At 32.5% G+C, this 18,117-nt stretch overlaps 1 protein-coding gene across 6 annotated transcripts in view; it reads left to right on the plus strand.

Moving 5' to 3' along the window:
* LOC140451826 (uncharacterized) overlaps positions 1–18,117 on the plus strand; it is a 110,878-nt gene that overhangs the window by 15,094 nt on the left and 77,667 nt on the right. For all 6 annotated transcript variants that reach the window (XM_072545719.1, XM_072545723.1, XM_072545720.1 and 3 more), the window contains exon 3: positions 2,823–2,941. In XM_072545719.1, the coding sequence (XP_072401820.1) occupies positions 2,823–2,941 (119 nt within the window). The remainder of the gene's footprint in view (positions 1–2,822; positions 2,942–18,117) is intronic.

Consider the following 18,117-nt stretch of genomic DNA (forward strand, 5'->3'; position numbering starts at 1 on the left):
GCTCTAAAAAGGTCAGCAGAAGTGCAGTTAAACCAAGCTCTCAAATTGTTTAACAAGGAGATGCGTCTTCTTCCGCGACTCCTTCTACCCTGTATTCTTCCTTGGATTATTAATTGCAGCAAGTTATAACGCTCGCCCCTCATGACATGTCCCAGATATTGTTCTGTTCATACTTGATACTTTTAGTATCCACACTTACATCCATACAAAAGTACAGACCAACTATATCACTTATCCATTCTTTGTCTTAGTTCTAAACTGAGATGATTATTGCTAAGAAATGTCATGTTCATTTTCATAAAAGTTGTTTTAGTAATTGCTATTCTTCGTTTTGTTTAGTCTCTATATGATTCTTTTTTTGTCCTTCGCTGCTATGTAGATTGCTGTGTCGTTAAAGGACTGTATTGGTTCTGGTTCTTGCATCAGTGAGCATATGTGAAACAAAAATGTTATATAATAAAGAATATGAGTTATAAGGGGAGGCGTATTCTATCCATCTTGAATATTAGTGCTTTATTTCAAGGTGTATCATAGGTTTTTCTATGCCCCATATGGTCATTCCTGTTCTTCTTTTCCTGTTAAAATTGATTTTTGCATCACTGATGACTCCTGCCAGTTGCAACTCAATTTTTTCCGTTTCTGAATCCAAATTGGTCTTGGATAATTCTTCTGCTTGCTGCATATGTATGAAAACTTGTGAATATTAGTCCTCCCAATATTTTTCCTAGTGGTTCCAGTAGGGATATTAGGCCTGTAGCTTTCTGATCCATTCCATCTTTTCTTAGCTTCAGGATTGGTATAATTTTCGCATGTTTCCAGTTGTTCGGAAAGACCTAAATATATAATCGAACACCTCTCTACCCTAAGGTGTAAGGTAAATTACAAATACAGGTTACAGATATACATTACATCTCAAATCCAATGAAAATACAGATTTTTTTTTTCTATTCTGTTTATATTTAAATGGGAATAAGCCTCAATTAAAGGTTAAAATACGTTTATTGAAGTTTCAATTTTCACTTCGGAAATCGTTCTCAAAATACAAACATTAGTAAATTAAACAAATTTTTTTTTTTGTTTAATTTACTAATGTTTGTATTTTGAGAACGATTTCCGAAGTGGAAATTGAAACGTCAATAAACGTATTTTAATCTTTAATTGAGCCTTATTCCCATTTAAATATAAATTAATTTAAAATGCCACAAGAAAATAGCTTCAGAACAATATTCTATTCTGTGCACGAATTTTGTCCATTCTTTCTTGTTTTTTGCCTTATTTTAAGCTTCTGTCCATTCCATTCCCCTACTTTTCATAATCTGCCCTACTTCGTCATCACAGGTTTTCCGTGGTCTGCCTCTGGTTTTAAACTTTTTCACTTTAGCCTTCCAGACTTGCTTAACGGGTCGGTTGTCGCTCATTCGGCACAGATGACCAAACCATTTTATTTGTTGTGTTTCAATAGCATTTCTTATTTTGTCTCGTCGTGTTATTCCTTTGACTCGTCTTAGATATTTCATATCAATGGCTTGTATCTTGCTTTTTAATTGCTTTGTTAAAACCCAGCTCTCGCTTCCATATATCAAGATTGGTCGGAATACTGTCTTATAAACTGTCATTTTGGTTCTTCTGCTGATTTCCGGTTTACCTATGAATGCTCTACTAAGATTATGGTACACTTTTGAAGCACTACTTATTCTTTATGTTATTTCATTCTGCATGGTATCTTCTCTGTCTATTGTAACCACTAAGTATTTGAATGCATCTACTTGTTCTATGAGTTGTTGGTTAATTTCTATATAAACATTTCGGTTAGTTTTCGCTATTAGCATCACCTTGATTTTCTTAACATTAATCTTCATGTTTCTAATTGCCAGCTCATTATTCCAGCTATCTATATTTTTCTGGAGGTCCCTTTCGTTGGAAGCGAATAACATGAGATCATCTGCGAATGCACACTCAGCTATACCAACCGGTCGTATTTTACTATATCCGATATGTACTTTGTGTATACTTGCTTTTGTTTTCTTAATTATGTCGTCAATAATCAATATGAACAGTGTGGGGCTCATAACACCTCCTTGTCTTAGACCCTCGTTTATTGCAAACATCTCCGATTCCAAGTTATCCTTACGTACATAACTCTTGTTATTTTGATACAGACTTTTGATAGCACCTGTTAGTTGATGGTCAATATTTCTATTTTGCAGACTTTTCTAAACTGCTTCCTGGGACACTCTGTCAAATGCTTTCTCAATATCTAGCAAAGCCATATATATTTCTGTGTTCTTTATTCTAGCTTTCTCAATTATTTGTTTCAACGTAAATATATGGTCTTGCGTACTGTGTCCCTTCCTAAACCCACTTTGTACTTCATCCAGATGTGGTTCAACGATGTGTCTTAATTTCTTTTCTAGGATGCTTTCATATATTTTGGAGACGATACTGAGTAGATTAATTCCTCTATAATTTTCACAAGAACTTAGTTCATTTTATACCAATTCTAGAAGCAGGATTTGCCACTTCCACTATCCACAATGTACCGCAGATGATATTTTCCACCGTGGCTGTCATTGTGGTTTTCACCCGTATCCCTGGCAAGGAAGAAGTAGTATATCCAGCAACATTATATTCTAGAACTGGGTCATCGGCTTGGCAATCCGATCGATCTCCATATGCACCCGCTGAGGTTAAAGCTTATGAATGTATCCCTAAGTACAGAACTCTTTAGGTTGTTATAAATGTCTCTTTTAATAATTTTATTTATTTTGTAGTATCTTTAAAAATTGAATGACCAAATATTAAATCACGAATGTTCATTACAGTGCATAAGCCGGAACCTGCCATGCCTAGAAGAAAAAAATATCCCGATTTAGCCTACCGACACACCGAGTTCATATCCAGTGACCGTGCAAATGATTTTAATAGTGCAGATAGAGCTAGGGTAAGTTCATAATCGTTATTAGTATAGTATTTAGATTTAATATAACTTATAGCACGCACTGCAAATTTAGTATTGTTTGGAACGCGACTGCTAAAAGTATTATACAAGGAGTTCACACCGCTAGTACCTGCTTTAAACTTACCGCATATATTTTCCAGTTTCTTTACTATCTGGATCCATAAAGTGTTTGTAGTATTGATTTTAAATATATAGTATTTTTAACATCTTCTATTTTCTAACGATAAAACGAAAAATCATATTTTATATGTAATTAGATATAAAAAACTAAAAACATTTAGTATTATATTCTCTAATGTCGTCTTTACACTACCATTTTTTCTAAAATAAAGTAACAACAAAATGAAATAAGTATCTAAGGACATATCCACTATTTCTTACTCCCACCGTTACTCTAAGGAATTCACAAAACACAACTTTTTAACAAAAATTACAAACATTTTGTAACGTGTGCGTGATCAAAAAAATTGCCGGAGTAAAACTTTGACTTAATAGACTGGAGCCATGACTATCCTTAAAATACTAAGTCGTATGTCATTTAACAAAGTTGATTGGTTTTCTGGGGACATCTTCCGTGCTGCCGGCTTCTTAGGAAATATATACTTTGACTTACGACTAAAAGAATTTAAAGCCACGTTGCCGTATGAATGAATATATACATTTGTCATACGGATGTCTCTGTTGGGGTCCTCCTGTATTCCCATTTGCAAGATAGTCGGCAAGCTTTTAAAAGATTTTAAGAGCCACTTCCAGACTTACTCCCACTTTTACAATTATATCGATCTTGGATTTATCCGTATAATTTACAAGTAAATCTACCTTAAAATAATGAATTGGTTGTACAATGTACATGGTACTCCAATTTTCTGATCATCTTCAGGTCTCCGAACAAGTTAAACTAAAATGCTAAAACAATTAAATATCGCAACTAAAAGAATTCTATCAGGCTTGTTGTAAAAAGTTCCAATATTATGTATGGTTTGAGGAAGTATATAAATATTACTTACATGCCGATGCAGGAATTGTTGTTAGAAAGGCGTGTACAGAACGCTCCTGTATGCTATAGTGTTGTCTATAGGTCTTCCACTAGTGAATTCTACTACTTCAATTTTGTAGTGATCAAAACTGGTCTCTTAAACTAAATAAAATAAATTGTAAGTCTAAAATTTATTTCTTCAACCCTGTTTTAAGTCTACCTTTTACCTATAACCACTTCAAATAGCGTATCAAAGTTGAACTTTACTACAATGGTATAAGTTGGTTGGATCAAGGCTTCTAATAAAATGTTCCCCTTCATCCCGAAGTGACCAACCTTGTAAACAGGTTTCATTTTTTGTATCTGGTTTAGTTTTTAACCACTAATTGCTGGAGGTAGGCTCAGTATAGGTAAAAATGTTTCATTTAATCAGCAAATGTTGCGATGGTGCCATTTCGGGAGATTTATCGCCTATTTCGGATGGTAAAAATCAAGTTTAGTTGTTATCACTTAATTTTCATCAAAGTTTGCTGGAGTTGGACAAAGACAAATGGAGTTTTAATTCTTTACATTAGTTATATTGCTGCAGCAGTGACTCCCTGTTACTACTACTATAACGGATAAACTAAGTACATTTAAAAAAATAATGCTAATGAGGGATTATACTCACCCTCATTATTACATTTTATTTTTCAACTTCAAGATAATTTTTTTCAGAAATGTGGTAGCGTTCATGACAAAGTAGATCGATATTTAGGCATTTCAATAATTTCTATCGAATTTTTTAAAATAACTTAGAGCGGATACGTTGCACTTGTCATTAATCATAATAAAAAAAGTCATTAACAGTGTATTTCGCTTCAGTATTACTGTCTTAAAACTAATATTTTTCACTTGGATCACTTTATTATTATCATTTTACTACTCGTCCTCAAAAAGCATTAGTAAGGCAAGATGTTTTCAGAGTATACGATAAATAGTGCTGGTGACAGTATGCAACCCTGTCTAACTCCTTTTCCGACTGTGAAGATCTGGAACAGTTCATTTTCGAATTGCACTGTAGCTTTTTGTTGGAGATATAAGTTTGAGATTAGTCTTATATCCTTACCATTGAGTCCTGATATTTTTAGGATATCGATTAGTTTCCTATGTGGCACTTTGACAAATGCCTCCTCGAAATCGATATATATATTTAGGGATTCTACAGTATTCACTGCCTTCCCTCGCTCAACCGTTTCCATCTCTCTCTGTTGTTCCATTCTCCATCGTTTAGTCCTCTCTTACTCATGGCGTCGTCTACTTCGTTCCTCCAGGATTTTCGGGGTCGTCCTCTTTTCCTCCTTCCTATGGGGCTCCATTCGGTTATTCTCTTTATCCATCTGCTGTCGCTAGTTCTTCTTACATGTCTATACCACTTTAGTCTTTTTTGTTCTATATATGTTAGTATGTCTGTTTCTATTGATGCTCTTTGCTTTATTTCGTCATTACTTCTCCTATCCATTCTTGTTACTCTGCAGCATCTTCGCAGGCATTCCATCTCTGTTGCTACTATCTTACTGCTGGTTTTCTTGTTTATGATCCAATTTTCAGCCCCATACGTCATAATACTTCGCACTAATGTTTTATAAATCTGCGTTTTTGTCTTCATATTTACGTGTCTATCCCACCATACTGAGTTAAGTTGTCGGATTGCTGTTCTTGTTTGTCCTAATCTTTGTGTAATTTCTTCCTCTGTTGTTGCCTTTTTCGTGATTATAAACCCCAGGTATTTGAATTTATCCTTTCCTTTGATTGTTACGTTGTCATCAATCTGTAGATCTTCTATGTCTTCTTCACTTGTAGATAGGTACTCTGTTTTCGCGAGGTTAATATCTAGGCCAGCCTTGGTATATTCTTCTTGTAGTTTCTTCATCATGTAGCTGAGGTCGTCTTGGTCTTGTGCAATCACTACTTGATCGTCTGCAAAACTTAATGTATATAGGTATTCGTTCCGTACCGGTACCCCCATGCCTTCGCATTTTCTTTTCCATGTAGTCAAGGCTTTCTCTAAGTATATTTTGAATAGGGTTGGAGATGTGGAACAACCCTGCAGGAGCCCTTTTGTTGTGGTGAAGTCTCCTATGATTCTTGTTCCCATTTTAATGGACACTTTATTTTCTTTATACAGAGCTTTTGTAGCTTCTATGAGTTCCGTCTGTATTTCTAATTTGTACATTGCCTCCCATAGTTCTGACCTTGGTACAGAGTCATACGCCTTTCTCAGGTCCACAAATGCCAAGTGTATATCTCTATTTTTTGCTTTTTTCTTTTCCAACAGTTGTTCCAGTGTGTATATGTGGTCTATGCATGATCTTCCTGCCGTGAAGCCTGCCTGATCCTCTCCGATTTTGCCTTTTATCGCTTGCTCTATCTTTTCTCGCAATCGATGAAATATGCAAACATATCGCAGTTAAATTATACTAGAGCTCGGTATTGCTCTCCTGACTGTCTATAAAACACAGTAGAACAATATTTACATTTAGGAAAATCTTAAAAACATATCAATCATACCACAATTGTCTTCAAATCTTGAATGAGTACCAAATACGTTGTTTTTTGAGTTAAGCTTCTGCTCAGACGCAGGCGTACACCTACATGCTTGCTTCATTGAATATCACAAAGGAGTCAGTAGTGTTTATCATCACAAATTTACACAGATTAACTCAAAAAACAAAACCGGGAATGAATAAACTTTATTTTAAATTTTTGTGATGTTCAAATACGAATTGTTTGCCTCTTACATAGAGAGCTTATTCGAAAAAATATTGAAATTTTTATAGTTGGTTCTAATCTTGATTTTACCGATAAGATTATGATACTGATTCTCAAACATTACCTTTTTCAAGAATTGCTTTCTGGAACCAAAACATTAACCCTTATATAGCCAACAACAAAGCAACACACGATGTTTTAAGCATTTGAAATATTGATATATTTCCGGGTTATTGTAATTTTCTGGAAGAACTGTATTTCCAGAATTTTGGGATTGTTTTCTGATAAGATTCTGGGCGTAGAGCTACTTTATAAAGAAAAAATATTGTTGAAAGCCCCAAATTTATCAACCAGCAGTCCAAAAAGTCCAAAGGAAGAAAAATAAGAACGAGTACTCTGCGCATCTAAATATTCTTCTTTAAGTGCTGTTTATACTAATAGATACAAGCCGTAAAATCGTGTCTGTTATCATCTATTCTTATTAATTCTTTAAAGTTAAATCTTGTTCGGTTCCTGATGTTAAGCAACAAGGACAACCTCTTTCTGCCTATACTATCTATTAGTTTTAGTTTTGGATGAAATGATGTTACGGCATACCTCATACTTCTTTGTGTGGCACACAAAACAGTCCACGTAGTTTTCTGAAGGTATTACTATTACTCGCTGCAGAAATTATGACCTTAGTCTGATTTTTCGGACTACATCAAAGAACGTTTTCGGACGAAAGTCCATCGTCAGTGTTGTTACCAGGTATACTAGAGTGAAGCCACTAAATATGTGGGTCAAAACCCTTTCAATGGTATTAAATTTGTTATTTATTACACCGTCGTTGATAAATTCGTAAGATGGTAAAGTTTAAACAAATTTATTCATGGCAAGGCAAGACTCCCAAGTGGGGTTGCTGGCCCTGAGACGTAGTCTCTATATGGACCCTAGGTAGCAACATTAAACAAGAAGTTACCAATAGAATAAAGAACACCGAAGAATAACTAGAAGATCCAGAGGGACTATGGAATGAATTTAAAAACCAAGTTAACGAAATCTACACAAACAATGATTTTAACAGTAATTTAATCAAGAAAGATATCGAAATCGATAAGAGAAGATCTAAATATTATATTCTTTTTGCGCCAAATATTCTATTACAAAAATACTGTGGTCAAATAAAAGAAGTATTTGCATGCTTCGAAAAGACATTTGATAAAGTACAGCAAAATGAATGCAGTTGCTAAAAAAATATAGGAATATATGACAAATTCATGTTATTAAAAATCTGTAGTGGAATTACACTGCTATCGTAAAAATTGGAGATAACTACACTGATGTGGGGTCCATACAACGAGGATTCAGACAAGGTTGCTTTTTCTTCAAGCTTCAACATTGTTGTTTAAGAATCAACAAAAAATTACTGAGATATGCGGACGATACAGTAGTTCTATCAGAAAATCGTGAAGGTCAAGGTTTCATTTTCTCCGAGCTTCAACATTGTTGAATAAAAATTAACAGGGAATTACTGAGATATGCGGACGATACAGTAATTCTGTCAGAAAATCGTGAAGGTCTACAAATTCTGCTTGATTATATTCACGAGAAGAGGAAATGGGCAATAAAATAAACTCAACAAAACCAAATTTTCCGAAACACACATCCAGATGGCTTCAATTAAATGTAGTCCAAGTTGAAAAAGTTCATAAAATTACATACACACATCAAAATAATCTACGAGGACAAAAACAAAATGCGAGGTTACAGAAATGTTTCAAATAATTTATTTCAAATGTTTTTAATACAAAGTTATAAACAGTGTCCCGAATATAAAATAAACATTTTTTCTTAGAATTATCGTAACAGCTCTTAAGAAAATTAGAACTAAATAAGTCAAAAAATGGTAACAAAAACTCCCAACCCAACTTAATACCCCACAAAGTAGTTTTTAGGTTAAGTTAGTATAGTGTATGACCTCCACGGTTGTTGATTACTATCCTACATCTGTAAGTCAAACTCATAATCAGATGGTCAATTTCTTGCTGCTTTATTCTGTTCCTCTCCATTGAAAGACACTCAAACAGTTGCTGTCTTGTATTGAACGCAATATTTTTTGTAAAATGCATCTGCCCAATATGTCCCATAGATGCTTAATTGGGTTTAAATCTGACGATTGTGTAGGGCATGGTAAAACCTCAATTTCATTATCTTCGAGGAATGTTCGCACGAGCTTGGCAGTACGCGGACGCACATTGTCGTGCAGTAATTAAAACCAGCGCGTTATGCAAAGGGTACAACAGTAGGTTCAACAATAATATCGCGGTAGTCTGTTGCATTTAGAAACCTTTCCAGACAAACGAGGTTCTTCCACCAAGAGTGATGACACCCCATACTATTATACTGCCGCTTTCCTGTCTATAAACCTCCTGCACGGTGGCCAATCGTTCAGCATTGCCAGAGCGTCTCCAAATTCTTGTCTGTCTTGTATCTGGTACAAATGCAAATCGGGACTTATCTGTGAACAAAGTAGAGGCTCACTCACGTCTAACCCAATTTCCGTGTTCTTGTGCCCACTGAAGTCTATGAGCGTGATTTCATCTGGATAACACAGGTACTCTTACAGCTCTTCGAACATTTAACCTTACTTTATGCAGTCTATTTCTAATGTTTTCTAGGGCAATTTTTGGGAGTCTATTCTCATCCATTCGTCTTACATGATTGTACCACATCCTCTTACGCTGCCTTCCCCATCTTACAATATCTTGAATTTTGCACTGCTCTCTGACGTTTGTATTTCTCACCCTGTCTCTTCTTGTTTTGCCCACTATTGTTCTTAGGGTTTTTATTTCGGCAACCCTTAGCTGTTTCGTTTTGTTGGTATCTTCGCGCACTTTTATGCCATATGTCATGATCGTATGCAAGTCTTGTAGATTCTAATTTTACTATCTGTGCGCATATACGGATTTGACCAGACTATCTCGCGATAATGCGGATGCTTTGTTGATCTGACTCCTTAGGTCCTTTACTGGGTCGTGTGTGCTTGATATATCTATACCCAGATATCTGAATTGCATCACCTGTTCTATGGGGTTGTTCTCAACCACTAACTTACATCTGAGCGGATCTTTTGCTGTTGTCATACATTTAGTTTTGTTGGTAGAAATGGTCATATTGAGTTGGCAGCTTATTTGAAGGAACTGAAAGAGCTGTCAGCTCTTTGTTTATAATTTTGCCCATGAGTAGGTTAAACAAGAAGTGGCTTATACTGTCGCCTTGTCTAATTCCTCCCGGTGTTGGAATATTTTCAGTGAATTGGTCTCCTGCTCTAACTCTAACATCAAAAATCAAGTACCAATAAAGAATTATTACTTTTTGTCTTATAGACAATTACAGCATTACCGTCCAAGTTGGTACAAGAATCGACAAAACAACAAAAAAGATTAAAAACATACATTTATTTGTGTATTAGCAGCTATTGATTTAAAGCTATTTATAAGTGTCCCCTAGATTATTTTGATGTGGTATAAACTGTCAACTAAATCCAGACATAGAATTTACTATTTTATTGGGAATAAACCCAAACAGTAAAACAAAACAGAGATTAAACAAATGAACGAATTCCAAAGAAATTAGGAATAGAATAATTATTCAAAGATGATAACAAAAATGTAACGTTTAGAATGTTATTTGTCTGGCCATAGCATTCTAGCATGCAAAAAATGCTTCCCGTGTTCCCAATCGGTTTTGAAACCAAACTGAGCCTCTCCCGACCTCTTGTCACATTTATTATAAATGTGTCTGTGAATTACCTTTAGAAACACTTTGCGTACGTGACTCATTAAAGTAATTAGGCGGTGATTTGCTCAGCGACTAGCGTTTACTCCTTTGTACTTCCGACAAAGGTTGATTTTATCCAACCTGATTGTACTTTCTCCGGTTTGTATACCTTGTTAAGCACTTTGCATAGGCGTTAAATGCTAAAGCGTTTAAGTAATTTTCGCATTGACTTTAGACTCTGATAATCTTATTATTTTTTAAACTTGAGATTGCATATTCCAAAGTTAGTTGTGTTTTAATTATTAGCATCTAAGTTACGATCGACCTAGAGTAGCTTTTTTAATGTAGGTAATTATGTTTTTAATTTTAAGCACCAATATTTTTCAAAAGAGACGTGCGGTTACGCATACCTGACGACCAGTACCATAGATAGTGTGGGACTCACCGGCCTTTCATACCCAATAAAACACCCCTTTTTCACCACGTATTAGTCACCCGCAAATATAATTTCTGACGTAACTCTATAGGCTTTGTCTTTACCTTTCCTCGTCTTTTTTACTGAGCATGATGCGTCTATTGTCCTATATATTGTCCGGAGTTTGTTACTCCTCCAAGAGCAGGTTGATTTCCTGCCGCTCTCTGTGCCATATCTCGCACACAATTGTTGTTTGTTATGTAGTGTCACATTCATTATTTGACTCGCCTACAATTATTAGTAAATCTATATTTTGTTTTAAACATTTTGTGTAGGCTAGGTAAAGAGGTATTCAAGTCTCGGAACTTTGGACACTTATTTGGATCAGATCAGTGATTTCTTTGTTTGCATATATTACAGAAGGGATCTACAACTCTTCGACTTGTGTCCTTTCTCACCATAGTTCAGGCATTCATCAATTTTGCCCATATCATCATAGCATCTTATTAGCTTTACTCTAGCTAAAATTCTACAGTTGCTTCATCCAATTTTAATCTTAAGTGTTCTGATCATGTCTATTGCATCCTTAACCTTATGATCCTCAGAATGGTTTAGATGAGGACCGCATCTATGTCGTTTACTTAATACAGACGTCCATGTAAGGTACTTCATCTTTTATGGTTTGTTTTAATTCTTCTGACTTGTCTTGGTCTACACATATCTCTAATATTAAGACGCCTTATGCTGTTCTTTAGATGTTTTTTATGGTAATATCCATTTGGCTTGTGTCTACTTTCGACTTGATGTCCTTGAGTAATTCAGCGTATGGTCTACCCACTACCTTTATCTGTTGCTCTTCTTGGGAATATGGGGAGTTTTGTTGATCCTATTCAGTTTTAGATTTTTATTTTTTAGATGTTCATAAAGGATCATTATCTCACATTCTGTATCTCTATAGGCATGTTATACGCAGTACCTTAAGAAATTTGGTACATATCTGCCAAGTGTTTTTATCACGCGTTTTGTTGACGTACTTTCAAACAACTGTGGGATGTCATTTACTCAACTGTCTTTATATTTATAAGGTATAAGGAAAGACACTTAATTTTTTCAATCGCTTCCACTTTACTGGATACTGTGCTAGTAAAGCTAGAGGCGTACCCAATCTGTCCTTAGTTAGACTTTCTTTGACAATGTTGTAAAAACCGTGGTAGTGTTTAAGAGTTTCTAATGTCTCCTAATATTCTGGGTCCACAATGAATACGAATTAATTATCTCTCAATGACATCGGATTCCCAGAGCTTTACTTAGTTATTTTAAACTAGTTTTTTGGTCATTCAAGGTTAATTATCTTAGAGAGGGTGCCAAAATCTTGTTTTTCTGAATTTAGGATCAACAATTTTTGACTGACCATCGATTTTTTAGGACCTTTACTTATAAAATTTAAAAATAACATTCGATGAGTAATGTGTAGTGTGGAAGATGATGCAGAACATTGCCTTTTGTTATGCAATCAATTCAGCCAGGAAAGGAGAGAACTGTTAAAAAAATAGGAAGGATCACACAACAAAGAGTAGAGTATAAGGGGATGCTACAACATAGGCAAACCTAAAAGATTAAAAGGAACTGAGCAAATAAGGCAGAAAGTGATATACTGGAAGTTACACTCGATAAAGTACTCCCGAGTATGCCGTAGGAGATAGAGTTTAGTGGGTAAGGTCTGGTTAGCATACCTGAAGTCTCACACTACCCTAGAACGAAATAACAGGCACTAGGGTGAGCACGAGCGAGACATCTTAAAAAAAAAGTATACTTTACATCCTCGCAACATATATATGCATAATAACTTTCTTTACAATACAACATTACGATGAAGTCTCACGATTTCCTGACGTTTTGTGACGGTCACAATATTTTTACTTGCAAAATTCTACATAAGAAACATTTTTGCAAATTTGCATAAACTATTCCGCCTTTACCGACTTTAATTAACCTACATCTTATTTACACTTAACGAAAAAATAACTCTTCATCCAAATATTTTTATAAATCCGATTCTCTTTTCCTAGGCCACTGGCTGGATTAAAATAATATTATTTTCGTTTATAGATTCATTAGTCTATATATATTAGTATAAACCAGACCTAAATTTTTTATTATTATACATTATATTTTATTAGTATAATTATAAAAACGATAGAAACGGAATGATAATGATGATCCATGGGAATGGTGGTAGTAAGCATGTGTTTTCTCCACCTAAATATCGCAAAAGCCACGTGGCAATCACTAGACGTCCATTAAAAAAACCAAATTGACCGTTTATTTATTGATAGTCGATATTTCTTCGAAGTATTTGACGTAAGAGTATTAGACTCTGACCACTAACGTATAAGAGCAAAACTCATATGAATAGGGGCATGTAATCAGGCTAGAGAAAGATGCAACAGTCACAAAAATTTTTGACAAAAGGGAGCCTATGGAACAACGACTCAGGGGAAGACCAAGACTTCCGAGGTATCAAGACAATTACGACGGTATATAATCTGTTGGAGTTGAAGCATGGAGAAGAGTTACCAGAAGAGTTGCCTGTGACGTCACTGACGAAGATAATAAACATTTTATCCATTAGGAAATATAAAAACCTTCAAATCACCGTATTATAACATTTTATAAATTAATTTGTTGCTCCAAAAACAGCAAAATAAGGCCAAACCATCAATTATTTATAACTTTTGTAAAAATGAACTTACACTTATATTATCGCTTTCAAAGAGGGTCTTAGATTGCTTAACAAACCTTCAAAATTTATGAGGAAGGGGGTAAGGTTTATTTTCAATATTTTAAACATATTTTTAATATATATTTTTTGAAAAATTGTTTAATATAAATGTATTTATAACATTGGTACATTATAGTACAACATTTCAATACTATTATGGGAAATATTGGTACAACAAAATTAAAAGTTAAGAAAATGACAGCTAATTTTTCAAGTTAAAAAAAAGTTACTTTGCGGTGTTCATCATAACTTATAACTGCATCATCTTTTGACAAAAAACCAAAAATATTTCGCTAGTTTATGAGTTTCCCTAGGTTCTAACGTCGACATCCTGTTCATTTTGTCGTTTTTTTCAAATTTTAGAAGTAAAAAAACAAATATATTTTGAATTTTCGAAAAAATTTTGTTAAAATATGTAATTTATCTATAAAAGGAGTGTGTGAAAGTTATGTAAATTGTTTATTTAGTATAAATAAGGTTATTTTTTAATATGCAATAAAAAAAATTTAAAAATTTATTTTCAAACCAAGAATCGTTTTGCAGAGTTACTGTTATTTTTAAATTATAAACAATTTGAATAACTAAACAAAAAAAAGTTATTCTGGCACGATTACATAAAATTAGGGAGTTTTTCTTTAAATACACATTTAATTTGTTTATAATAATTAAGAAACGTAAGTAATTTAGTACAGTGAATGAAGGTAAAAATCAACTATTACCTTCGATTTCGGTGAACCTCCATCGATTTGCATGAAAATTTGGAATTGAGTATATTTTACCCTCAGCTTCAAAAGTGACATATGCTCAACTTGCGTTTTTTGCATTTTAGAGGTGAAATCCATCCCTTTTGTTAAAAATGGTAAAAAATGCAGATTTAAGCATTCTGGCATAAGTAATCTCGATTAGTTAAATAAAATAAATATTTTGCAACATTTATGAGCATGATTTATGATTTTAATTAATTTTTCAACCCTTTTAGCAACTATCCCTTAAATCGAAAATAATGGAAAAATCATTTTTTATATTTCTGAAATATCAAATCGCATATTAATATTACCCAAATACTTTCTTTAATGTTTATGATATAATTTTTGATTGACTGTGAAATTTCAACCCTTAAAAACCACCCCATTAAAGCAGAATCATTGAAAAAATTAATTTCAAGAAACTTTCATTATTTGAATAAAACATTACTAAATTGAAATCTCACTTACTGAGTATTAAAGTATTTATCTATTTATTGCGTAATTTTGCACCCTTAAAAACTACCCCTTGTCATAAAAATAATGGAAAATGTTTTTTTATTAGCTTTAATAGCTTTAATCATTTAGAAACTTTTTTATTGGTTATGATAAACTTTATTAATACATTCCAAACTTTATTAATATTATTCTTTCCACATTTCCTGAACAATTTTTGCAGTGCTTATGTGACTGATAAAAATTTAATTTATTAGTTAAGAGGAAAACGTATTAAAATAAATATTAAAATATATGAAATGTTCATTTACTTTTTATTTAAGTAATGTTTCATAAATTAATCAAATATTAATAGTGATTTAATTGATAATTTTTTACTCTTCATCAGAATCAGAGCTCTCTTCACCAATTTCTCCTTTTTCATTAATTAGAGGGCTATTTTGGCAATTGTCCCCACTGCCTGATCCGCAGACTGCATTGCAAAATAGCCCTATTCTTTGACACCCGCAAGAAGCGAGTTTGGAGCGGGGAAATGGAGTTATTCTCAAAAGAAAATGAAATTTATGAAAATTTGAAAAATTCTGATTTTTTTAAATCAAGTTTTTTTCAAAAATATGCATTCTTAACCGGTCAAAATTTTTGAGGTCATCACTTGTGCTAAAATAAAGAAAGTCTTATAGGGATTACTATAACTTTTAATTTTTGTGGAAATGGCTTATGTTTTATTTTTCACTTTTTCCAAAAAAATTCCAAAGGGTCCTCTTATTTTCATCATAATTTGCTTAACATTGATGCTATCAACTTCTTCTAGAGCTCATTTTATAGGTATTTCTGGGTACTTTGAAAATTGTTCAATAAATATATTTTATAAAATGTATTCTTTTCCCGTTATTAAAGGTTGAATATTCAGATTTGAGTACTCGCTGAAAAAAAAAATTACATTTAATTACCTATAACTCACTCTAAATTAATATTAAAAGGTTTTTCAAGCAAGGAATTTATTTAATTTTTTATTAGCTTCAATTTTGGTAATGACAACTTTTTTATAACAACTTATATTCTTTGAGTTATTTATGAAAAACCGCTTTAAAACATGCATTTTTTCACTAAAAATCAAAATCATTGATCTTCAGTAACTCAAAAATTATTGATTTATTTTAATAACTTTATAAGATAAATTTTGTTTAGATTTGGTCCCTCTATCGATTCCTAGGGTTATTTTTAATAAAATAATTTTCACCCCCGAGAAAGGGTGGCATCCACCCTCAGGGTAAAAGCGCAAGTTGACACCATGTCACTTTTGTTTCTTAAGGTATCGTCTAACTATTCACCAATTTTAATAAAAATCGATTCAGGTTCAACGAAATCGGAGTGAAAACCTTCAATGACTGTACTAATTAGTGTCAATTAAAGTTTCATTATACTGAATGGTAGATTAAGCTCAAGAAGCATTGTCTGTGCTTCAAAAAAAATTCAAATTTTAATTGTTGACAAAACTTTTGTATTTAAAATGAGATCAATTACGTTTCTTATTATTAAAGTTTCTTATTATTTAAAATTATAAAAAAATTAGCAGCAAATTATAAAATATCCCTACATTTACCTAATCGTCCTAGAATAACTTTTTTTTTAAATTCGTGTAAAAATCGTCAGCTCTTAAAATATGAAAAAGTATTTCATCTACGTGTAATAGTTAAAAAATTATTCTAATTGTTTATGTTAAAAATAATAATAACTTCGCAAAACGATTTCTGATTATAAAAATGATTTTTTTTAACTTTTTTCGATGCACATTAAAACTAAACGTCGCGTCGCCACCTTTCATATGGTACCCGTAGAATTATTATATCTTTAATATTTTATGTCATATTACAAAAAAAATACCTTTGGGATAACTAATTCATAGATAGAGCTGAAAGAGCGTTTGTTAAGCACTATAAGACCCCCCTGTAAGTTAATTTTAACAAAAGTTTTGCGTTATTTTTCAGTTTTTGGGCAACACATTAATTTAAAAATTTTTATATTACACCATTTTGAACGTTTTTATATCTCTTAATAGATAAAATGTTTAGGTGTATTTAAGTATAAATAAAATTTATTTATACTTAAATACACCTAAACATTTTATTTAATACCAGGTATTTAATACCTGGTTAATGGCAAGCGAATATTAGAAAAAATCGCATTTTTTGCACTTAATTGTTAATAAATAGTAAAAAACTAAACTATTACGATGTCCAGAACATTGTCAAAGTTTGTTTATTTGCCAAGAGTACTATTTCCAAATTTCTTTCTTTCTTTTAGTTGTAATTTCAATTAAGTATCACCTCTAGTAATATAGATATAAAATTTACCAACAATACAATGGCAGTAAAAACGACTAAGACATTGTAAACTATATTATTTTTTTAGAACTTTTCGAGAAGTAGTTAATAAATATTAAGGAAAAAGGAAATAATTAAAATAATATTATTAAATAATCAATCCGTAAGGAAAAAGCATGTTTTAATCTAACATTTGGCCTTGGGAAAAAACTTTTGGTCGAAAAAATTTGGATTGATTTTACAATTAAATTGAACGTGATTTTTCAGTTTTTATTACTTTCACTTTCCACTTTCATTCTGGAATTTACTTTACTCGTATATTATCACACGAAATAGCATCAGGTTTATGGTAAATATTTGGTAAAAATTAACAGACTTTTGTGTCAGTTGTAGTGGTAACTAGCCCTGTGAATTTTAAGTAGATAATTGGTAGTCACGTAAATTCATATCACTAAGAGAAAAAAACAAAAAATTAGAAAAATATATCAAATATCTGCTGAAATCAGTTGACTGAATGTTTTTCTGATGGCAAAAGACCTTGTTTTTTTAACGTCAGTAAGTTTTTGTATCCCTTAATCGATAAATGTTGTCATTTGATATCAGCAGAGGTCAAGAACGAATAGTGGTTTAGAAGATAAATTCTTTTTGATATAATCAGTTCATATTTATCGGGCAGTATGAACTACTAAAAGTTGTAGTGTCACACTAGTAGGTGGAGCTGATGAACCTTTTCCAACATATTAAAATTGAATAGTTTTCAAATTTTTTAGACAAAAAAGTATTCGCATTGACTATTAAGTGATAATTATTATAAATGTTTAACCAAAATTTTATTGTAATATCTACAAGAAATAGTGATCGTTTCTTAAACAATAAAATGATTAATTTTGTTAGGTTAATATGCAAAATTTTTTAATTTAAATTTCTGATTTTATAAATATTGCTTTAA

This window comes from Diabrotica undecimpunctata, chromosome 10, assembly GCF_040954645.1.
Source record: "Diabrotica undecimpunctata isolate CICGRU chromosome 10, icDiaUnde3, whole genome shotgun sequence".
NCBI classification, from domain to species: Eukaryota; Metazoa; Arthropoda; class Insecta; order Coleoptera; family Chrysomelidae; genus Diabrotica; species Diabrotica undecimpunctata.